General features: G+C 47.7%; 1 protein-coding gene and 1 long non-coding RNA gene across 2 annotated transcripts; both read left to right on the top strand.

The window, feature by feature from the left end:
• Positions 1 to 243: 243 nt before the first annotated feature.
• LOC128821803 (uncharacterized) lies at positions 244 to 2539 on the top strand. Its single transcript, XR_008441236.1, has 3 exons — positions 244 to 294; positions 1097 to 1145; positions 2436 to 2539. It is a non-coding gene; the product is annotated as an uncharacterized LOC128821803 (long non-coding RNA).
• A 1356-nt stretch (positions 2540 to 3895) lies between these two features.
• On the top strand, positions 3896 to 9264 carry LOC128822384 (serine/threonine-protein kinase PAK 3-like; the record flags this gene model as incomplete). The annotated part of the gene is made up of 4 exons (XM_054004081.1): positions 3896 to 4019; positions 4444 to 4631; positions 5063 to 5104; positions 9145 to 9264. Coding segments are annotated over 4 exons (474 nt in total), but the record flags the coding sequence as incomplete, so codon positions are not given.
• Between the last annotated feature and the right edge of the window lie 14312 nt (positions 9265 to 23576).

Genomic DNA, 23576 nt, shown 5'->3' with positions numbered 1-23576 from the left:
TGGTCTCTGTCTGCTCTGATGCTTTTCCCATGGGCTTAGTTTCCTCTCAAGGCAACCCTTCAATGGAGTGTGGAGAATCAGGCTCTGTGCAGGCCAGGTGTGCTACAGAGCTGCCTGTCTTGCTGGGGCTGCTGTTGTTGTTCTTGTTGATGTGAGTGGAGCTGGGTTTCAGATCTCCCGGAAGTCAGGATCTCTGTTTTGAAGTGTGCTTCTTGCATTTTGTTTCTCAGGGCGTGTGGTGAGTGTGGGAGATCCAGAGAAGAAGTACACTGGATGGAGACCTATTGGCAGTGGGTGAGTGCAGCCACGCTTACTTCTACAGAACCATGGGCCAGGTATTTTGGTGCTGCAATATCACGTGGGAAGTCAGGCAAGCTGCAAGCATCTTCAGCCCCTGGCTTTAGTCTGTCCCTGTCTCAGTGCTGAGGCAGTACAAGGCATCATGAAAGATCACTGGATGCTGACGACATCTTGCCTACCTCAAGGAGCAGGACCTGGAAGCCTTCCTGTCCCTCAAACATGTGGCGCCAGTTTGCCTATTTTCCCAGGAGACATGGTTTTGTATGATTCAAAGTAATTTGGCCACACTCATGAAGGAAGAAGAACCTGAGAGAGCAGCATCCCACCTGATAGCTGTCAGATAGCAGCTGTCAGTAGCATTTCTTAGTAGTATTTTGCTGAAAACAACATTCCGTGGTCAGGAAAATAAGGAAGGCTGTGTGGTGTTGCCTGAGTTTGGCAGGTAGGATGAAAAGAGAGTGGTGAGAAGGCCCAGCAGGACTGTATGTTTCATTGCCTGGAAAGGCACGCCACAGGCACAGATGCCAGAAGGAAAAGGCGAAGAAAACACCCGCATGCACAGTCTAGTGTGTACATTTGAGATTTGTAGCAGCCCTTTCTCTTCCGGTTGCACCCAGCTTTTCCCTTGGACACTCTGCGTGGCAGAGGGCTGCTGGGCTGCTGTGCCTTTGGCTGAAGAGTAGACAAAGCCTGGTGGTTTTGAGACACTGCAGGCAGCAGAGAGCTCCTGCCTGGGCTGCCTTTTGCTTCTCAGCACTGACCAACTTCTCTCTTCTTGCCACTGTTCTGTTTCCAGGGGGTTTGGAACCGTTTATAAGGCCTTCAACGCTGCCACAGGACGAGCGGTAAGTGCCAACAGCCCATTCAGATTTTGCAGCCCTTGAGTGCTTTCCCTTGTGATGTGATCCGTGGCCAAAGCTTTGGGCCGCCTGACTCTTTGCTGCAAAGCTGTCCCGCAGAAGCAGCCTGTCCAGAGGCAGGCTGCAAAATGCATTTGGGACAGACTTTGTCCTCCCTCCCTACCTGAATGAATGCAAGGATGGCGGTGGTGCCTTTCAGAGAAGGACACGCTGGCTTGGACTTCCTGGATAAACATGCATAGATTAGCAGATGGCAAGAGCCGTCATTCCAGCCCAACTCCTCTTAAGCCCAGGTTCAGACACAGATAGGATTTCCCATTGTTTTCCATCACGTGGTTCAGTTTGAAAATATAATGCAAGTCCTAAAGAAGGAGAGATCTTGCCTGGAGCACAGTTTTGCCTTTCAGTCCTAGGGAACCTAGTTCACACACACACACACACACACACACACACACACACACACACAGAGGCACAGATCAATGAGAAGAAATTGATGAAGAGCCTTAAATAATACAACCTTGTGTTGATCCTGTGTTGAAGACATGGTGTCTTGGAGAGTGCCGCTGCTCTTTGGGACGATAAGTTCATAGTCCTTGATTCTTGTTTTTGGCTCTCAGCAAATACAACTGCATCTTTCTGGTAGTTCATTATCCACCTGCAGTGCTGCGCTCAGGAACTGCACTTGGAGGGAGGTGGAGGAGGCGTCCGAAAGCCCGAAGCCCTGCTTATGACCTGCCGTGCATCCATAGGGTACCACATAAAGGGTTATTCATTCTTAAAGCCACTAAAGAATTACAAATGACAATTCCACGGTGTAAACCATGTTCAAGATTGTTCTTCAGAGTTGCGAAACCCAAACTGAAGAAGTTAGGATGTGCTAGGATTGTCACTTTGAGTCGCCTTGGAGTTCTTTTTTGGACAGCATGGTCCCCATCATGTAGGTGTGTGTTTCCTTTGGCACCCAGTCAAGAATGGCAGCCATCTCCAAAAGGCTGGTGAAAGCCCCTAGAAATGCTAACGTATTTCCAGTGGTTTCAATTTACCTTCACAGGAGTAAAATTACTTTTGGCTTGCAAAACATGTGTGAATGATAATAGTAGTGATAAACAAAGTCTGTTTGAGAAGTCTGCAGGTGCAGAGAGTGCTGTTAGCGCTTTGTGGTTGATGGTTTAGTGTCCATTTCTACCGAGGTGACAAGGCATCCAGGCCTGTGAGTGCACGGAGAAAGAGGCTCTCGTAATGTCCACTCCTGATGGCTTTTCAATGTCATTGTAGGTGGCCATAAAGCAACTTAATCTCCAGTGCCAGGGCTGCGAGGATGTGTTGAAGGAAATCCTGGTCATGAAAGAATATAAGAACCCCAATATTGTCACCTACCTAGAAAGGAAAATATTCTGGCAGAAAATGGATCTTTCAATTAACATCAATCTAGTCCTGCACAAGGCATGGGAGGAGATTGCATTTTGTCCCCATGAATGCTTCCTGGCAGAAATAGCTTGGAGATCGATCTCAGAAACCTGGCTCTCTTACTAAGCCAGCAGCATGTTTCCCAGGCTCTTGCCTGATTAGAAAACCTTTCTCTTTCTCTCTGACTGAGCTGAGAATACCCACAGCCTCCTTTTCCACGGATGTGCCTTCCTCATTCAGACGGCACAGATGGCAAGCACTGGATAGCCTGGGTGGAGTGTGTCTTCATTTGATTCCGTCTTCATTTACCAGTGACCTGGAAACAAAACTCAGCTGCAGTCTTTCCTTCATCCGGCAATTCTGCTGCGCACATTCAGCTCCACGCTGTTGCTTTCATCTTGCAGCTACCTTGTCAGTGAGGGTGTCCTGGTGGTGTTGGAGTATATGGATGGAGGCTCCTTAGCTGATGTGGTCAGCATGAAAAGGATGGCTGTAGGACACATAGCAACAGTGTGTCGGGAGGTAAGGGGCCCTGCTTGTGCTTGGGATGGCTTGGACAGGCTCGTCCCTCAAAAGCGCTGCAAAGCGAGTGATTCCATGTTCAGAGCTTTCTTTCTGTGTTGCTCTCATGCTTTGGAGAAGAAAGAGCATTGGGAGTGAACTGCCTGCCAGTGTCCCTGCCCTTACTATAGTCTGTTCTTTACTCTTCTAGACCATTGTTGAACTCCCTGTCTCGATTTCATTTGTATTTTCTGTTCTGCACTTTGCCTCTCCAAGCCTTTGCCCAAACCCTTTCTGCATTGCCTTCTTTGCCTGTAAGTGCAAAGGTGCTGGTGTCCAAGTTTTAAACCAGCAGCAAAGCCAAAGAGAGACTCATCTGTCACAGTCCCAACTTCAAAGGATGGCACGGCACCCACCATGCTGCTTGCTACTGAAAACTGACAAATGAGCTCCTTCCAAGTCTGCTGTGGAGGAAGCCCTATAACCCTTGTCCTCCAGCCTCCCACCCGACAGTGATCCCCTTGGTACCCAAGGCAGGAACTTTTTCTTTTTTGGCAAACCATTGCTTGTCCTCCAGACAGGGAGAGTGCATCCAGTGCAGCAGGGATCATTCTGATTGGCTTTGCAGGGGACAGTCTTGAGCAAGGACTGATGTTTCCCTCTCAAGCGCTAATATGCCTTGCCTTGGAAAGATCCTGCTCTCCTCCTCGTGTTGCAGCAGCAAGCACTTCCTCTTGCCAGCGCTCACTGCTCCTTTGAGATCTGTGAATCTTCAGGAGCAGTGTCCTTTTGGGTATGATGAAATCAGATCAGGCTAACTTTTGGCCTCCTGTTTCTTTTTTCTCTCCCAGTGCCTGCAAGGCCTGGCTTTCCTTCATGCCAACCAGGTGATCCACAGAGACATCAAAAGTGACAACATCCTTCTGGGCCAGGATGGCTCCGTCAAGCTGGGTGGGTGTTCTGGGTCAGGCGCAGCGCTCCGGGGAGGCGGTGTGGGGCTGCTTTTGAGCGGCTGCCGGGTGCCTAGCAGTGGCGCTGGTGAGAGGGCAGGGAGCACTCTGCCAGCCCAGGGCACAGCTGTAAGGGGCTGAGTGGTCTAGAGAGCAAGAAGGTAGCAAGAGTAACTTGGGTTTGTGTGTTCCTTCCAAAGGGAGAGAGTTACAGTGTAAACGTTCCGGTGCCTGAGGAAAAGCCAGGGTGGGAATCCTGGGGGGAGGTTGCTAAGTGGACAATTGCCCATGTCCTTGGCTGCAGCCCTGAGGAATGAGAGCCCAGCTGCTTTTCCAGCTCGATTCAGCACTGCATTCTGAGACGTAGAGTGAGGAAACCTTTTCCTTGGTTCCCTACTTGAAGCAGTGTTTGTTTTTCTCCTCAGCCGATTTTGGCCTCTGTGCTCCGTTCAGCCCTGAGCAGAGTAAACGGAGGTCAATGGTCGGGACCACTTGCTGGATGGCACCCGAGGTGGTGAGAAGAGAGCCATACGGCCCCAAAGTGGACATCTGGTCCCTTGGCATCGTGGGAATAGAAATGGCCAAAGGAGAGGCTCCTTATATTCGGGAACCAGTGAGAGGGTAAGGTGCAAATACGCTCAGAGAGCGGTGTCCTTCTCCTGTGTGTCCATTAGACAAAATCCCATGCCCACAGCTTAAAGTGCTTCCACCAAGGCCCACTTCTGAAAACGTCCTTGGGGCTCGCATCAGCTGTCAAGGCAAGACCTGTTGCAGCTTGGAAGAGCTGGGGCTGCACTGGAGCCTTTTTTCCTTTGGGAGGGAAAGCTCATCTCTAAGCATCTGCTAGGCAAGAAATTGCCACTGCAGGCTGGAGCTTAAAAGATGGGGTCTAGGTGAGCACTGAAGGATATGGAAGAATCACGTAGAGTCTCATGTTTCCTTTGGCTTCAGGCTAAGTACCTGATAGGCAAGCAAGGCGTACCAGACCTGCACAAGCTCAGGCTGCCCTCTGGCTTGTGTGAATTTCTGGGCTGCTGCCTGCAGATGGATGTGGACAGGCGAGGTTCTGCTAAGGAACTTCTGCAGGTACAAGGCAAAGCGGCTGCAGCCCAAAGAGCTGTTCCCTGTCAGGGTTTGTTCCTCGGCCAAACTCCAGGGCTTCCGATGGGCCCCCCCACATAGTAATATCCACTCTGGGTGCTTGTCCAATGAAAACCAAGCAGGATCCAAGCCTGGTTGAGATTAGAAGGGACCAGTGAAGGTCATCTAGTCCAAAACCCCAGTCACTGGCAAAGACATCTTCAAGTGGATCAGGTTGCTCAGGGTCCCATTCAAGCTCACCTTGAATGTTGCTGGGCTTGGGGCTCCTCCCAGCTCTCTGGGCAGCCTGTGCCAGTGTTTCAGCACTCTCCTCATAAACACTTTCTTCCTTAGAGCCAATTGAGTGTCTTGTAGCTTAAAACCATTCACCCTTGTCCTCTTACAATTGGCCTTACTAAAAGATTTGTCCCCATCTTTCTTAGAAGGCCCTACAAATATTGAAAGGTCTCCTTGGGGCTTGCTCTTCTCCAGGCTAAACAAGCACAACTCTCCCAGCCGTTCCTCAGAGGAGAGCTCCCAGCTTCTGGTCATTTCTGTGACCCTCTTTTGTTCTCAGGTGGTGTATTCATGTTTACCTGGTAGCAAAGGAACTGAAGTATTGCAATGCCAGGGACGGGGGCTTGAAGAACACAACAAAAGCAGTCTAGAACCAAGCGGTTCTAGATTGGTCCGTGGGAAGGCAGGGGCTGTGGGGGAGCTCACTGTGAGCATCCGAGGGCACTCAGCTTGTCCCTCCTGCCCCAGCCTTAGAGGTTTCTGCCAGGCAGACGGGGACAGCTGAGCAGGAGTTGTGCCAGCCCCATGTGCTGCCTGGCCCGCTCAAGTAGATGAGAATTGCTGTGGCTTTGCTGCCAGGTTTTGTGGCAGACAAGGAGCTGGTGACCAGGCCATTTCCTTGGCTGTTCCTGCTGAGAAGGAAGATGCCAGCCAGCACAGGAGCGGGGGGCATGCCAAGGCAGACACTGCTCTTCCTGCAAGCCAGAGCTCAGCCCATCTGTGCCCTGCTGCTTGTGTCCTTGCTTCTGGCTTGCTGCTGAAAACCTGCGTGTCCAGCGCTCCTGAGAACAACACGTGCGGTCAATAATTTCAGAGCCCTTGGGAGTCTCTTGAGGACTGCCCAATGCCCCACATCTCCTTTGGGCACTCAAATAGCCCATGTCTGTAGAAAAGAGGAGCTGGAATAAGTGTGTTGAGTTTCCTGAAAGGAACAAAACCTTTGCACAGCAAGCAGCAATCCCACAGTGCTGTCAGGACAAAAATGCCAGCAAGTGATGACACCTTGAGGAACGGACTAGTGCAGTTCTGGGCCATGTTTGCCTGTGCTAGCAGCATCCTGGACATGAAGGCTCATGTGCTGATGGTGACCTCAGGCCGCCTATGTTTGTGTATTTCTGGGGGTTAGAGGAATCCAGCTTGACCCTGTTAGGAAGTCAGTTTGGAAAAGAATGGTTCCTTTTTCCTTTGTCTCTTTTAATTTGGTTTGTTCCTTTTCCCCTTTGGGCAGCATCCATTTCTCCAGTCAGCGGAGCCTCTCTTAAGCCTCTTCTGACAGCCTGATCGCTGTCATCCCTGCAGCCAAGTCATGCAGGAAGCAAAGGAGATGACAAGGACCACTTGAGCACTTGGAGAACTGAACCTGTGAGAACAGGTAGAAATCCTGAGGGGAGAGGGGCCAGGAAACAGGCAGCCATCAGAGCAGGAAAGGAAGGTGGCATCTCCTTTTCCTCACACCTGCTGATCCTGCTTTTGAATTTCTGCTTGGGACAGCATTGCTGGAGGGCACAAAGTCACTACTGACGTGCACTTTTCAGGTGGGGGGTGGTGTGAGGCATGAAGCTTCCACTAATTATTTGGGAAGCTTGGCTGGCACTTCATGTGGAAGTGTCTTCCTCCCCTCACCAGGAGTCAGAAGGGCAGCGTCTGGAGGCACAGCAGCTGCTGGCACAAGGGGAAAATTTCCTGGCAGAGGTACAGAAGGAGCAGGAGAACAGGCTGCTTGAGATGATGCAGTAAATTGCCATCATGCAGCCTGGGCGAGAAAAGATAAGAACCAGAGACAGTCAAGAGGCACAGAGTGTGAAAAGAGAGTTTGTGTGTTGTTTTGGACTCCTCTGGGCTCCTTATGGGCACTGTTTCTCTGGACACTGTCTGTCTGGGTGGCATTGTCTCTTAGCTGGCCCTTGGTAAACAGTGCTGGAGAGATTTTTGTGTCTTCAGGGAGCGGTCTGGTGAGAGGCTACCAGAGCGCAGGTTTGAAGAAGGCAGGAATGGCACTGCAGGCCCAAAGAGAAAGGGAAGGCCAGAGCTTCCCCTCAGAAGGAGGGAGGTGCCACGGGAAGCCCCTGAAGAGCCAGGCTGGAGCTGTGGGAGAGGGCTGGCTCTCAGGCTGCTGAGGAGGTGCCTGAAGCTGCTGAGTACGTCCTGTGCATTCTTTGTCCAGTCGAGCAGTGTATTATAGTGTGTGTGCCTCAGAATGGGCTGTAACACATGTTCCTCCTCGTTTGGTGTTGGGAGAGACATTTTGGACTCCCTACAGAAGCCACTGTGGTGCTTGGATGCAGGCAGGGAGCACTTGGGGCATTCCTTTTGCCTTTGAGAGCAGCTGGCAGTGGGTGGGCTTTGCCTGAGCTTCCCTCTACAGTAAAGACAAAAGCAGGGATTGTTTTGGGAGCAGCAGATGGCTGTGACCTAGCCAATGACTCAGAGAAGGTGTGTGTGCTAGTCTGGCCACACTGATCAGAACACTTGGCTTCCTAGATTCCCTTTAGACTCCAGACTTGTCACCAGTCTTTGGAGACAAAATACTTCAGAGAAATTGATTGGCTGTAGGGCTGGTTTCATACTGCTGTTGTTTCTATGACTGTTTGTACTTCTATTATTCCTTCTCCAGATCACATAGGCCCCTGCCATCTAAATCCCAACTCTAAGGGCTTTTCAAATGAAAAGGAAGGAAACTTGCAGCGAAGCAATCGAGGAAGCAGAAGAGATGACCAGGACCACTTCAGGATTACTTCCTCCAAAGGCAGCTTGGAGCTGGACTCACAATAAAAGTCCTATACACCCCCAAGCCTGCTGGACGATTGCCTTCCTTGTCAGCCATGGAATAAGGCTCTACGTTCCCTTCTGAATTGGCCATTCTTTCTTAAAAATGGAAAGTCCCTCTAAAGGGCATTCTGGTGTGTTTTGGATTTGGCAACAATCTCCTCCATTTATCAGCTCCAACCTACACTGCCTTTGGAATGCTGTCCATTGGCTAGCTTTTTCCCCAACCATGGATTTCTGGATGAGGAAGAAAGGGCAATTGCATTTCCAGCCAAAACCCAGTGAAGAGCAGGGCAGCCAAAACATCCTGTGGAGATACAGGCTTTCAACTGGGCACATAGAGGCTTTTGGTTCCTGCTCGGTGTAGCCGGCACGTCTCCTCTGTGGACTGCTCCTGCCTCCCACGTGGCCATGGCTAATAGGTACAAGGCTCTGCAAGTGGATCGAAGAAGGTGGGCACATCTGCTGGCAGTACAGGAGAGCAGAGAGGAAACAGCCTGGCAGGACCCTGGCCAGCAAGGCAAGGCACCCGCTGGACCTGCTCTTTGTCAACAGAAAAGGACTGGGGGTGATGGCACGCTTGGGGTTGTCTGGGGTTCAGCAATCATGACAAGTCTCTGTGCTTGGCTGGGTTTGTTCCTCTTTCTGTGCTTTCTGTTGTCCCTGTGCTCTGCGGTGTCTACCCAGGGCTGTGTAGCTGCATGGCACAGCTAAAGAGCAGGAGGGCCTCATTTGTCTGCCCTTTGATATGGCTGCTCACGGCAGCCTTTTCAATCTGCAAGCTCCATCTGGAGAGTGACTTTCCCCCTGTGTTTGGTCTCGGAGGCCAGGGCCTGTCATCTGTAGTCTCAGGTGGCATTGAGGGCTGCCCAGTGCCTCAGGCTGCTGTGACCCTACCGCAGAACAACAGGAGACAGTGGCAGGTGGTTGTTTCCAAAGTCACATCCTTCAGGGGCCGTGTGACATGTGTGTCCTTTGTCCAGCCCAGCCCCAGACCTAGGGATCAGACGCAGGCGCTGCTGCTGCTGCCACTGAAGTCAGCGAGGATTTGGTGGTTGGTTTCCATCCCAGCAGAACTGGTCACTTATGAAGCCGGCTGCTGATGGCGCCCTGCAGATCTCTGGGCTGCACGGCTGTGAGGGAGCTGTTCCTTGTTGTTTTTCTCCATCAGGGAAAGCTGTGTCAGCCAGGTGTGCGTCTACAGGGCAAACAGGGAGTGCGCAAGTCTCTTCCATCTGTGTCTGCTGAGAGTGGTGATCTTTGAGATTAAGTGGCACAAAGTCAATTGCTTGTGGTCCCTCTGTGGGTATCCATGTTAGGTAATGCTGCTAAATCTGCCTGTAGCACAGCAGCAGGGGGAAAAGCCTCTCAGCTCTGCAGGTGTGGTAAGCTGCCATTGGTGCACAGGAAAACTGCATTTTGTCTTTATGAGGAAGAGAAGAACTGGCTTAGCAGCAAGAGAAGGTGGAATGGTTCTTCTGATCTTTCCTTCTGCCTCGTACAGGCAGATCTCTGTGGCTCATAGGTGTGCCCCTGACTGGCAGTAAACGGGGGAATCCCCGGAGCCATAGCCAGGTTGGGCCATGAGATGCCGGCTCCAACTGGGAGCACAGCCCTGGGTGGGCTCACCTGCAAAGTGTGGGCAGACTGTGTCTTGGAGGTCGGTGCCACAGGCAAAGTCCATCAGTTTTGCCTGTCCGGTGGCCAGGTCGAGGAGGATGTTCTCTGGTTTGATGTCCCGGTGCAGGACCCCACAGCTGCTGCAGTATTGCATGGCCTTCAGCACCTGGAGGAACAGCCCCTGCACCACCTCCTCCGACATGGAGCCCCCGTGGCAGAAGGAAATCAAAGAGGTTCTAAGACTGCTCAGGGCGCTCCATCACCAACACGAAGTTGTTAGGGAGCTGACACCAATCCAAGAGCTGAACAACACCATGGAACCCAGTGGACACCTTGTCCAGCAGTTCGATCTCCACGAGCACGCGGATTCCATTGGGCTGCAAGAAGACCACAATGCCGTCAGTGGGGCTGATGCCGTGCCAGGGGTCTAGAAGCCCTCACCCAGCCCAGGATGCTCTGAGCCCTCCACTGAGCTCACGCCAGCTCTCTCCTGAGGCGTCCTGGCAGCTTCCACTCTCCCGGGCCTCAGCTTACCCCACCCATCATGTGCTGTTTTCTGCCGCTGGCCCAAGTCATTCACCAGCTCGCCCTAATGACGGATGCAATCCCGCGACACACATTTGATGGCCACCTGCGAGCCAATGGGAGCAGCGGGCTGAGCTCAGATCCCACCCTGCCCAGCCCCGCCTTCCCTCTCCTCTGCCCTCCCCCTACTCCGCCCCTTGCCAGCCCCACCACCCACCGGGGCGTTGTCCGCCAGGCACGTCCCCAAGCAGACGGTGCCCAAGGCGCCGCGGCCCTGCAGGTAACCCAGCGGAATCGCTCCTGCAGGGCCTTCCCTGCAGGCGAGGTGCGGCTGTTGGCGTTCGGGCCAGGGCTGGGAACGGTCCCCGACCTCCCCGCTACGGCCCCCCAGGCACCTCGGGCTGGGCATCCCCATCTGAACAGGGCACTGGCATCGGGCTGGGCGGCCACGCTGCCGAGTGGCAGAGCTCAGTCCGGGGAACCTGCAGCGGAGGCGGGAGTGAGGCCCTGCCGCGCGTGTCCTCCGCGGGCCCGAGAGGAGCCACAAGCGGAGTCGGGGCCGGAGTCGTGACAGACGGAGCTGAGGGGTGGCGATGCTGCCCAAGACGCAGCTACTGAGGCCTGCCCGGCAGCACCACGGGCAGTACGGCGAGGGCCACCAAGGAGAAAGCGCTGCCGACTGCTCTATGGACTCGCTCCATCATTTGAGCAATGCTGCTCCAGTCCACAGACCATGAAACAGAAAGGGAAAAATCACCCACTTGCAAGAATGCCCAGAGCGTGCCGTGAAAAGATTAAAAAAAAGGACTCTTGCAAAAGTCCCCAGATCATGCAACTAAAATGGTAAAATAAGGACGCTTACATGAGTTTGCAGACTGTGCCAAAAAAGGAGGATAAAAGGACACTTGCATGAATTCTTGGACGGCACAGCAAAACAGGGGAAAAAAAGAAAAGAAGGACACCTGCACAAATCCACAGAGTGTAAGGACACCTGCATGTGTCTGCAGACCCTATGAGCACAGAGAAAAAAAAAGGATGCCTTCAGACACCCTGCTGGGCAAGAGACACCCCCTTTTTAGCTGAAGCTGTTGGCGGGAGTTTTACCAAACATATGCCATCTTTATGCCAGTTTTGTTTCAATTTGCTGCCCCAGCAAAAAAACTTTTACTTACCTGTCAGACCATTAAAAACTTTGCGGGATGACACCAACAAGAATGCCCTGCCAACTGCTCTGTGGATCCACTCCACCATTTGATCAGTGCTGCTCGAGCCTGCAGGCCAGGAAACAAAGAAGGAAAAGGAACCCATTTGCCCCAGACTGTGCAAGGAAAAGGGGAAAAAAGGGACACATGCAGCAATCGGCTGACTGTATAAGAAGAAGGCAAAAATAAAAGACACCTGCACATGTCTGCAGACCCTAGAATTGCAGCTGAAAATAAAAGGATGCCTGCATTTGTCCACAGACTTTATGGCATCAGGCGACAAAAAGGGCTCCTTTGACAGGGCACACACTGTCCCAAAGCAGCACAAAACCCGCTTGAAGTGCATAACCCATAGCTCAAAGGATCCAAGAGGAACGCAGAACAGGCACCAAGCCCACATACCCTGTCCTTTGGCCACCAATGCTTCTGACTAAAACCAGTTCCCTAAATTGGAATGCCTGTCATTCCTGCCCGTTCACTGCGTGGCTAACATCAACCAGCAAATTGTAGGGCTCACTGAAGGAAGAATGATTTTTTAGCGGGGAAAAGATGCCGACTAACAAATCACCCATATGTGTTTGCATGACACTGGAGCAGCGTTTATGTTGGCAATATGGCAGGGACACGTCCTCTGCACAGGGCAGTGCCCACGTCCTGTGCATGGCAGGGGGTGCCCTTGGAGCAATCCTCACACAGTGAGGGTGCACCCATGGAGGCATTTGCCCATTCTCTCCACTTCCACCAGCTCCCAAGTCAGCCCTTCTCTTGACAAACTTCTCCGTCCAACACTGAGCTCCTTGTGCCTTTGCCAAAACCCACTCCCGTTGGCTTGTGGGAAACCTGCAAGGTCAGATTCTCCATGGATGTGGGTTTGAAATCTCTGTCATGCCCACGATGGGTACGTGCTGCATAGTACTGCATTTTTCAGTCATTTGCTGCTCTCTCATTTCCGGCCTGCAGGAGCTGAGTAAATTGATCCTGGTTTTCCTGAGCTAACTTAGTCTTTTCTTTTCAGGGCCATATAGCTCACTGAACCACAAACTTCACATCTACTGCGGACAGTTGCAAGCACCAAGCAGGGCAAACGATCCAAAGTGCAGTTTCTGAAGAATTCTCCTCCGTCATTTCATTCTAGACTTCCTCATAACGTGCCTCAGTACCTCAGGTTTCCAGTCTCACGGGTAACAGGAGAAGGCCGCAGGTCAAGAACAGGAGTTCAGCCAATGGCTACAGGAAGCAGAGGAATTTGCAAGGCAGGTGAGTGCTGGAGCTGATGGAGGCCTGCCAAGCTGCCTGCTCTTGTCTTGCTGCTGAAACCCTGAACTTCAGTGCTCCTGAGAACAGCACTTGGGCCTAAATCCCACTGGAATCAGCATTTCTTAGAGGGATTGGCATTTGCTGAGGAACGGCGTACGCTGCTCATCCTCTTGGCAGTTAACCCAGGCCATGTGTTAGAAAGGACGAAGCTAAGTGAGTCTGTGGAGTTTCCTGGGAGGAACAAAGCCCTGTGACAGCAAGCAGCATTCCCAGGCTGCTCTCAGGGGGAAAATCCCAGCAAGCTGATGACACCTGGATAAAGGGTGAATACAAATGTGAGCTACGTTGGCATACAATAGCAAGGTCTGGGACATGAAGGTAAGGGGCAAATAGTGTCATTGATGCCTTTGCTCAGGTGTTCCATATCAATTTAACTGAAAATGTCAGTGGTAAGTCTATCATCTTATTACATTAGAAAAAAAAACAATAACAAAATGACTTTAACTTCTGTGGCTGCTTTGTCTCTAGGTTCAAACGTTGTTAGGTTTGAATTCTGATGCCTGTTGGAAAAGTGAATAGAATTAGCAGAATTAATGCATTGTTTAGTTATTTTTTGGTTTGTGCTTGTTTTGAAGTATTAGCAGATGCTGCGGTGTGTCTAAAGTAGTGTTAAATTCATATGAACTGAGTGGTGGGATGAAGTCAGAAAACAAATTCTGTCTGGCCTGGATTTTAAAAATCATGTAAGCCACATTCACAGCACCTTTAGGTGAAAAAGAAAGAATGTTTTTCTTTGGTTTGCTGGTTTATTTGTTCATTTATTTATTCATTTGTAATTCTCAGCTGATAATAGGCACAGTGAAACCAGTGCAACTGCACGAATGATTGCTTCAGGGAGAGGCTTTTTGAGTCAAGTAGAGCAGCTGATCAGTATGGGAGCAAGTATCCACTGCAAATCCTCTAATGGCTGGTAAAAAACAAACAGGCAAACCAAAGCATAGATTTGTCAGTATACAAATGAGAAAGACTTTTCTTTAACATTTAAACTAATTGCTAACTTAACAGGCTACTGTAAGCAATAGTAAATTTTGACATTCGAAACATATTTGAACTTCTGTTTATCACGTTGTATTCCTGAAATTATAAATTGAATTCAGAGTCTTAGGCTGTGTGTCTTTTGAAGCAAGAAGTTTAAAAAAGATTTCTGTGTATTCTTTCAGGATGGCTGTGGACTGGGCTAAGCACTTGGGAGAGACAGAGGTGGTTGACTTGTGGGAATCCTACAGGTAAGCTAAAACAACTTTGTAGAAACAGCTGAAGGGAAATGTTGAAGGGAAATTTGCATTTTGGCTTCTAATCAGAACAATTTTTAGCTTTTTGTGCCTTTAAGTCTGACCTAAATAGCAGGATTTATTTGAGACCAGGAATGTTTCAAAACCATGCTTTTTAAAAAAATGGTGTTTGTAGTCAGTGTATTTCTTTGATTATGTTTGATTATTGATTTGCACTTGATTATATGCAAATCCTAGGATAAGTATAGTTACAGTGGCATAGACTTCTTTCATGTTATTATTTTTTATCATTTTGATGCGGGCATTGCTATCATGATTATATGTCTAGGCAGGAAATGAGTCTAGTGACTTAGATAAATAGAGATAATGATTCTACTATGTACCATTTTAATTTCAGATGCTTATTTAGGAAACAAACCTGTTGTGTTTTTGTCTATACATTGTTGTCCATACATAGTAGCCATATGAAAGAAATTCAGTAGAAGTGACATTTGTACTAGGTCATTCAAGAATTGGTTTCTGATTAACGTACAGTTACAGTTCAGTTGTCGTTTTGCAGAGACTAGTATTTTTAGAACACTTTTTAGTGTAGTTTCCACTTGCATAGTACCTACTTATGGGAGGAAAACATTTGGGAAAACATTGCTTTGAAACACTTTTTATTTAACAGGTAAACAAGTAGTGTCTTTATACTTTGAGTTCTGACACTTTGCTTATGGCTGTGTTTCAATAAAGAGTAAGAACTGAAAGTTATGCTAAAAATTGAAGTTTCATGCTTTGTTGGATTGCACTTAAACCAGTGAACAGTAAGAGTATTTTGGAGGTGCTGTTCTGCTACACTTGAAAATTAAAATTGGAAAGGAGTAGTCTTGTTGGTGTTGATCTAAGCTTAGTTGGTGGCTGAATGCAAACCTGAAACAAACAGCCTTGATTCTGGTCTGGTCTGTGCATTTTTCTATTTGCTTCAGCAGGTTTTGGAAATCTGGATGAAAGCTCCCTGGTCTGAGCAAGTGCTAGTGAGCTTAGCGCAGAGGACAGAGAACTACTGACAGCTTATCATCACAGTTTTGATGAAAAGGTGGATCTGGACCTCATTATGCACTCACTTCATAACATCTGTCATAGTTGTGAGACCGGTAAGTATAAACACACACTCCCAGCCAATGATTGTACTTTGAGCCTTTGATGAATCCTGCCCCTCTTTTGGAAACACTACATAGGTAAAACCTTCCAAATGCTACTCTGCACAGTACTGATGGATATTTTAAGCGAATTTGCTGCTTAACTCTGCAAACCTGCTTCTCTTTCAGGAGCGATTTTAATATTTCTTCCTGGATATGATGAGATAGCTTGAGGGACCACATTCTTTTTGATGACAGGAGATTTGCTGACCATGCGCACAGGTAAAGCCTCTATGGTTGAGGTTTTCACTGTGTCTTCCAAAAACACTTAAATGTGCATTAGATATCAGGTTTTCATGCTTCATTCAAATACTCCGACTTTGGATCGGAAGAAAGTCACCTCCTGCTGTGCGCAAGATAGTACGTTTTAGAGGACTTTGTCAGATATTGTATTAATCTCTTTTGTCTTTGCTTTTAACTATAGTTCTGGTTGTTTTAATTGCAGATTCTTTCTACAAATACAGCAGAAACCAGCATAACAGTCAATGATGTGGTATTTGTTATTGGCTCAGGCAAGGTGAAAGAGGTATGAGTGGTTAAAAGCTTCTGTGACAAGTAAACTTCCTAGTGTTATTCTAACATATGTAATAGGTAAATTTTAGAGTACTATTTTCTTATAGTAGGCTGACAGCTAGTGCATGTCAAGTAACAAAGATCACAGAAGTTTTGACCTTCTTTTTATGACAAATACTGTAAAAAATTAGCTGTTAATAAACCTTGTAAAAGCTATTGTAGATTGAAATGTTGATGCATTTTACAGTTTCTGTTAGGTGTTTTAAAATGAGTCCATCTGTTTAGACTGCCATATTCCTGAGACTTAAGAGAGCACTGGGAATTCCCTTTGTCCTACTGTTGTGTCAAGTCGAAATCAAATCCATTAAGTTTTTAAGTATTGCTTATGTTGTGTTGAATGCCCATTCCCAAATGACATGTGAAGGAAAGGAGAGATAGTATGATGAGGCAGTTTTAGACCTATGTCTTTGAAAATGAAGTTGGATTTCATAGGGCAGATACATGCCAAATTTCTAAAGTTCCTGTCTTTTTCTGTGACTTTGCATCAAATGTAAGAAAATAAGGATGTGTTTTCTAAGTGAGACAAAGAAAGAAGACCTTAATCAACACAAGAACATGTTTTTTCCTGGTTTGTGATAATTCAAAATACAGTCCATCTATTTTATTGACTCAAAATTACCTACTGAGAATACAAAGAAAACTTCAAGTTAGGAAACCGTAGCACAAAGATAATGCAAAACGTGTATTATAAATTCAATTGAAAGGAGGTACTTCAGGGCATACCTCTGTGCCAGAAGCTGCTGGTGTTTGTTAAAATTATTTTTTCTATTTTTTTAAAGAATTTCTGTTAAAAGCTTATTAATAACTTCTTTATTTCATGTATCATGGTTAATCATGGTTTTATGTTCCTTGCTCTGCTTTTATAGAAGTCTTTTGATGCACTGAGTTGTGTTACAATGCTGAAAATGGTGTAGATTTCAAAAGCCAGTGCTATCTAGAGAAAAGGCAGGTAATAAATGCTTGAGATTTGTTTTTATTTTGCAGATTTCAGCCGTCCTGTATGTTAAGAGTGAAGTGCAAACCTATAGCAGCCAACTATTCCCCAGCCAAAACAACTGGGTAATATTTCTAGGCTAGTCCAGTATCATGTTGAACAATGGCTAATACTTCTTCTCTGCAGTAAATAAAGAGTCAGCATGTATTTTCTTGGAGTAATTTCCCAAGATACAGAAAAGCGGCCCTCAAGAATGTCCCAGAACTTACATTAGGTCCAGGTTGTTGTTCCCCCATGAACTGAATTGCTCTTTCTGCCATGTAGCACCAGCATGCAAAGTTGTTTGTCCGTGGGTAAAGGACTGCCTGCTGCTAGTTTTTAATTGATACCCTGGTGTCCCTTCTTTAGAAGTGACACTGAGCAGTGATTCCTTATTGACCATCTCCAAAGTACTCATAGATATTCAGACTTTGCATATTCATCAGGATGCTCAGGATCATACTCCTGTCAGCGCTGTGAGGGCTGAGAAGTTACATGTGTAGATAGCAACAACTGCCTGTAATGTTGTCATTATCCTCCAGGTTTCTGAGCATGAACTGTGAGCATTTGCTGTCTCTGTTCCTTCGTTCACACATGTTAGGGTCTTCATTCTACCATTTACATCTAGACTTCCATTTACCCTTTCCACTTTACCCGAGCTTTGTGGATGCCAGGGAGTATGATATTGCCGCTTTGTTCCTACTTCTTTAATTATTTTGGAGGCAAAGTGTGGGCCTCTGTCTGAGTCTATTACTTCTGCTAGTCCGTAGTGGGGGATTATCTCTTCTAATAGTATTTTTACTACTGTTTGTGTAGTTGGAGGTAGGGAATGCCTCTACAAAGTGAGTCAAGTGATCTATTATCACCAATAAGTGTTTATACCTTCCTACTTTAGGCAAATCAGTAAAATCAATTTGAATGTGGGAAAACGGTCTATGTGCCAATTCCCGTCCCCCCATTTCCCTTTGTCTCCATTGCCTCTTGTTGACCCCTTGACAGGTTAGGCATTGTTGTGTTATTTGTTTAGCTAAGGTGTGCATCTTCATACAAGTGCATTTAATTGCAATTTGGTCTATTAATGCCTGGGTACCCCAATGTGTTTTTGTGTGAATTGCTTCCAGGATTTTTCAAGCCACTGACTTTGGGAGTACCTCACGGCCATCTGGTAATTCTTTTCTATTTCCCTTCTCTATGATCCCCATTTCTCTTAGTTTTTCCTGCTCCTTTTCGGTGAACACCAATATCTGGATTGGTCCGTGTAGTATACAATACTTCTTGTGGGGATTCTCGCAAGCACAATTTATTCCACACATCCCAAAATCTTTCCAACAGTCATGACAACGTTTGCCCTCTAAATCAGCTGCACAATCGGGGCAGTCTTCCTTAACCCTTTTGGTAATTACAGTTTCTTTTAACGCTCTAAGAGCCGCATTTTTGGCCTCTTGATCAGCGACATTGTTTCCCCTTATTTGGTTACGTATCCCCCTCGGGTGGCCTTTTACATGAACTACAGCGATTCCTTCAGGCAACCTTAAAGCTCTCAGTACTCTCCTAATTAAAGCCTCACGAATTAATCCCTTTCCCTGTGAAGTAATCAAGCCCCTTTCTTCCCATATCTTTCCAAATGTATGTATTACCCTTTCCAAATGTCTGTGTTATAAGCATATTTTGAGTCTGTATAAATGGTTCCAACCTTTCCTTTTAACAGCTCTAAGGCCCGTAATACTGCATATAACTCACAAGCCTGTGCCGACCACCCTGAGCTTAATGGCCCTGATTCTATTACCTTCAAGGTTTTTCCATCAATTACAGCGTAACCTGATTTTCTTTTTCCATCTATTACTCGAGACGATCCATCCACAAATAATTTCTCACCATCTTCTAGTTCTTCTTCCTCCAAATCAGGCCTTATCTTTGTCTGTTCTTCAAGAACTTTTAGGCAATCGTGTGTCAAGTTTTTGCTAGGTTCTCCGTACAGGAATTGAGTAGGGTTTTGGAGGGAAGTGGTTTCTAAGCTTAATTTTGGTGAAGAAATCAGGATTCCCTCATATTTTAGGAGCCTAGCATCTGTGATCCATTTCTCTGCTTTTTGCTGTAACACTCCTCGAATGTTGTGGGGAGATAGTACATGTAATTCCCCTCCAAAGGTTATTTTTACTGTTTCCTCTACTAACAGTGCTGCTGCAACTATTGTTTGTAAACAAGTGGGCCAACCCCTAGATACTGGGTCTAGCAGTTTTGATAAAGAAGCCACTGTTTTTTTTCCTCCCTGCCCAATCTTGAGCTAATACTCCGTATGCTGTACCATCCTCAATGTTTACAGAAAGATAAAAGGGCCTTTTTAAATCAGGAAGACTGAGAACCGGTGCATTTACTAATTCTGCCTTAAGGTCCTGTAGTTTTTCCTCATCTTCCTGAGTCCACCTAAGCAAGCCTTCTTTTGTTAGTTTCTCATATAGGAATTTTACTTTCCTGCTAAATCCCTCTATCCATTGTCTACAGTACCCAAATGATCCTAGCAGCTGTCTAACCTCCCGCTTCGTCCTTGGCCTTGGCATAGCCAAGATTCCCTTAACCCTTTCCGGGTCTAATTTCTTCATTCCTTGACTCAGTCTATGTCCGAGATACTTCACCTCTTTTTCCACAAATTGTAGTTTGGATTTTGACACTTTGAGTCCTTTCAGGCTTAGAAAATTGAGTAATCTCATACTCTCTTCCCTGACAACTTCCTCCTCTTTTCCAGCTATTAACAAGTCATCTACATTCTGAATCAGGACAGCCCCTTCTCTCAATTGAAAACCTGTAAGTAACTGCTCCAGTGCCTGGCCAAATAAATTAGGGGACTCTGTAAACCCTTGTGGGAGTACCCTGTGGGTGTCTGGGTCTTCCCATTCAAAGGCAAAATAGTCCCTACAACTCTCTTTGAGGGGACATGCCCAGAATGCATCCTTTAAATCTATAACACTATACCACTGATATTCGGGGCCTAACTGACTTAATAAAGTATAAGGGTTAGCTACTACCGGGAATCTTTCTACAGTCCTTTTGTTCATTTCTCCTAAATCATGTACCAAACGGTATTTCCCATTGGGTTTTTTAACAGGAAGGATAGGAGTATTAAAAGGGGACATGCAGGGTTCTAATAACCCTTGTGCTTTTAATCATTCGGTTTCAGGTTTGACCCCTTTCCTTCCTTCATTTGGAATTGGGTATTGCTTAACTCAAACTGGGACTTCAGGATTCCTTAACATTACTTCAAAGGGCTTTATGTCCAGTCGGCCTGCCGTTTCTGGGGTATACCATACTTCAGGGTTAATTTTCTGTTCGTCCTCTACCCAAAGAGAACATAATTTAATAGTAGCTTTTTGTCATTTATGTCGATTTCAATTCCTAATTCAATCATCAAATCTCGTCCCAGTAAGTTATAGTCAGCCTCTGGAACGAATAGCAGTGACCCTATACCTATTTTGGAGCTGGTTTCAAAAATCACATCTTCAATTACAGGCACTTTAAAGGCTTCCCCTTTTGCCCCAACGACCTGTATTGTTTCTCTTGATAATTTACACCCTGAGGGAAGGGTTTGAACCGTTGACCTCTCTGCTCCTGAGTCCACAAGGAACTCCTATTCCTGCTGGGGACCAATTCTCAGTTTTACCAGGGGTTCTGTTCTTTCCTGGGTCCCCAGCAAATAGAGCCCCTGACTTCCTCAGTCTTCCTTGAATTGCTTTTCATCTGCCAACCTTTTTCTGCATTCCCGCCGAAAATGCCCTCTCTTACCACAATAAAAGCAGCTTCCCTGTCCACCCTCCTTTTCTCTTCTCCCTCCTTCCACCCTCTGGCCGCTCGGCTTACTTCCCTGGAACCGATGAGGCGTTCCCTTCTGCCCTTCACGTACCACAGCCATCGTTACTCTCGCTCCTTTCCTCTGTCCTTCTTCCTCTCTCCGGACATACACTTTCTGACCTTCCCGCAACAACTCTTCCAGGCCTCTACCATGCCAATCCTCAATCTTTTCCAACTTTCTCCTAATGTCAGGCCAGGCTCTGGCCACGAATTGGGTCTTTAACAACATCTGTCCTTCCGGAGTGTCAGGGTTTACTCCGGAGTACAGCTGAAAAGATCTCCGGAGCCGTCCGAACCATTCCGTGGGATCCTCATCTTTCTTTTGACTCTCACAAAAAGCTTTATTCATGTTCTGCCCCTTAGGGACTGAGTCTCTGATGCCTTGGATAAGAATTGTTCTTCAGTCTGCCATATGTGTCCTATGCAGGGGATCCTGTTTATCCCAATTAGGACGCTGTAAAGGCCACTTAGCATCTGCTTGGGGTCCTGCCTGATGGTCTCTCTCCCAAATCCTCATACCAGCCATCCTGATCATCCCTCGCTTCTCAGATGTGCATAGATTCCCCAGTATTGACTGCATTTCGTCCCATGTACACACGTTGGGCCCCAGAAACTGATCCACCCGCTCTGCAACTCCGAGGGGGTCTTCCAATAGGTGTCCCATTTCTTTCTTGAACTCCCTCCCATCTCCTGAGTTGAGAGGTACCTCCACATAACCTATTCCTGGAATTTGGGCTGGTTGTCCCTGCTGACCAGCATTGGGGTTAGGGATCATTCCCAAAGCTACTTCCCTTAATGAATATAGAGCTTGCCCTTCCCTTTCTCTTTCCCCCCGTGTTAGGCTACGAGTAACGCGGCGATTTTCCTCAGAGACCGGCTCCGGGATTTCTACCTCTTGGTTATCAAAATCTCCCCCTTGATCCAAATCGGGGTAGACTACGGGTGGTACTGGTGGGGGTGGAGGAGGGGGAGGTATGTATGGTAGAGGGGGTGCAGTTGGAACTTCCTCAGGCTTTTTCTTTTTCTTTTTCCCTCCCTGGGTGCTTAAGGCAAGAAGTTTTGCTCTTGTTTCCCCCACTATCCAGAGAGCAGCATACTTGCTCTCTTCCATATCAAAAGGTTCTTTAGAGTTTCCATAAATGTTTAATGTCTGGCAAATCCAGTCCTCAAAGCTTCCAGACACTGGCCAAAATGAATTATCACCACGGATCTGTTTCCCTCCCCATACTTCCATACAATAATGTACCATTTTTGCCCTATCCTTCCCTTTTCTTGAAGGATATTCACCCCAAGATTTTATCATTAGACCTAACGGACTGTCAGGTGGTATCTGGGGAAGCTTTACCAGGGTCCCCATCCCCATGGAATCAGAGGGCTTGCTTTTCCTCCGTCCCATCTTCCAGGACACCTTCACGCACACACACTCGCGGCCCCGTTTGTGGCCCAGCCCCTCTCGGGGTCTGGAAACCGCACTACTTAGAGGTCCACACTTGCCTCGTCCTAAAAGGACGTCTCATAGGTTATGTCCTGGGATCCCAACCCCAACCGAGCGGATTCCCACTTTTATACTCACGCTGTTCTGCGTCTTCACCCAGGCTTTGTGCACAAAGATTATGGGGTTACCGGTATCCCTTTTGCTTAATACCAAATTTAGGTTCATTGGTAAGGGTCCGGGAAGGCAAAGCCTGCACCAGGGCCGCTGCAGAGGCAGCGGGGCGCCTCCCTGATGAGGAATTCCCACCCGGTCGCCCTCATCCGAGTCACTGCACCAAATTTGTTATGGACAAATTCAACTGGGGAGGCCCAGAATTATAGAAAAATATATAGTGAGCAAAAGACAGCGCTGGGCGTCCGGAGAGTCTCTGCTCTACCACGGCGTGACCCCCCACCCCTTGCCCTTTTTGTTTTTATAATCTTTTTTTTTTTTTCTTCTTTCCAGGTGACGTATTTTCTCTCAATGCACTCTGCGCCTGTGCAATTGGTTGCTAGGGGTTGTGGGGGAGGTCCTGGAAGTGCACGGCCTACCTGCCCCCCCCACACCAAGCACCACGCTCCATCTCCTTCTCCTGCTCAGCGGATTTTTGGGAAACCAGGGGTTGGTATGTATTATTGGCCACTGGAACTAATGGAATAAATTTGCTTTGCAAGCCCAGTTGTGTCTTAGATTATTTTGTGCATGAGTCTCCTCCTGAACCGGTGGCAATGACCACCAGGGACCTACAGGATACTCCTACTCTGCTGTCAATCAATTCTGAGAAATGATTTAAAGATGTCAAAGAATTGGGAGTAATGTTTAGCCTGTGAGTTTCAGCAAAGTATTGACTCTGTCTTAGTTCCATGGATACAAACTAGTAAGTGAGATTGCTGGGTGTGCAGGTGTTAGGGAAGTGATTCCCTATGCACCGAGTACTGAAATAAACAAATGCCTCCTTTCTAAGCCTGAGCTGGCAGCAGGGATCAGGCCCTTCTTGGTAACTTTCATTTTGGCAACTTCTGTGAACAGGTAAGAAAGGTCAAAATGAAACCTTTTCCAGTTATTCCCCTCTGCTTCATCTTTTTAGATGCCAGAACTCTGTGCCACAGGTGGCCTGGCTGTGTGCAGAGCAATGCAGCCCCCACAAACCCCTTGATTTCCCCACAAGCTGCCATGCCTTGTTCCCAGGTGTGCCCAGCTCTGCCAGGAGAAAGAGCCTGCAGCGCAGTGGGCACCGTGCCCTGCCCAGCCAGGGCTCTCTGGCACAGAGCAGCAGCAGCAGCTCCAGCGCCTTTCAACCCACTCCTGCCTTGGCTTCTCCTGGGACACAGAAGCCTCTGGAAATCAGCATCGCCAGTCGCATTCCAGCTTGGAGCAGCTCCTGTGGGCAGGCAGATGCTGCCAGTTTGACTGCTTCCAAAGGGGAATAAAGGCAGCGATGTACGTGCTCAGGAGCCCTGGGCATATCCAGTAAA

The sequence above is a fragment of the Vidua macroura genome, chromosome Z, assembly GCF_024509145.1.
Source record: "Vidua macroura isolate BioBank_ID:100142 chromosome Z, ASM2450914v1, whole genome shotgun sequence".
NCBI lineage: Eukaryota > Metazoa > Chordata > Aves > Passeriformes > Viduidae > Vidua > Vidua macroura.
The sequence above is the reverse complement of the archived record's forward strand: the minus strand, read 5'-3'. Positions and strand labels throughout refer to the sequence as shown.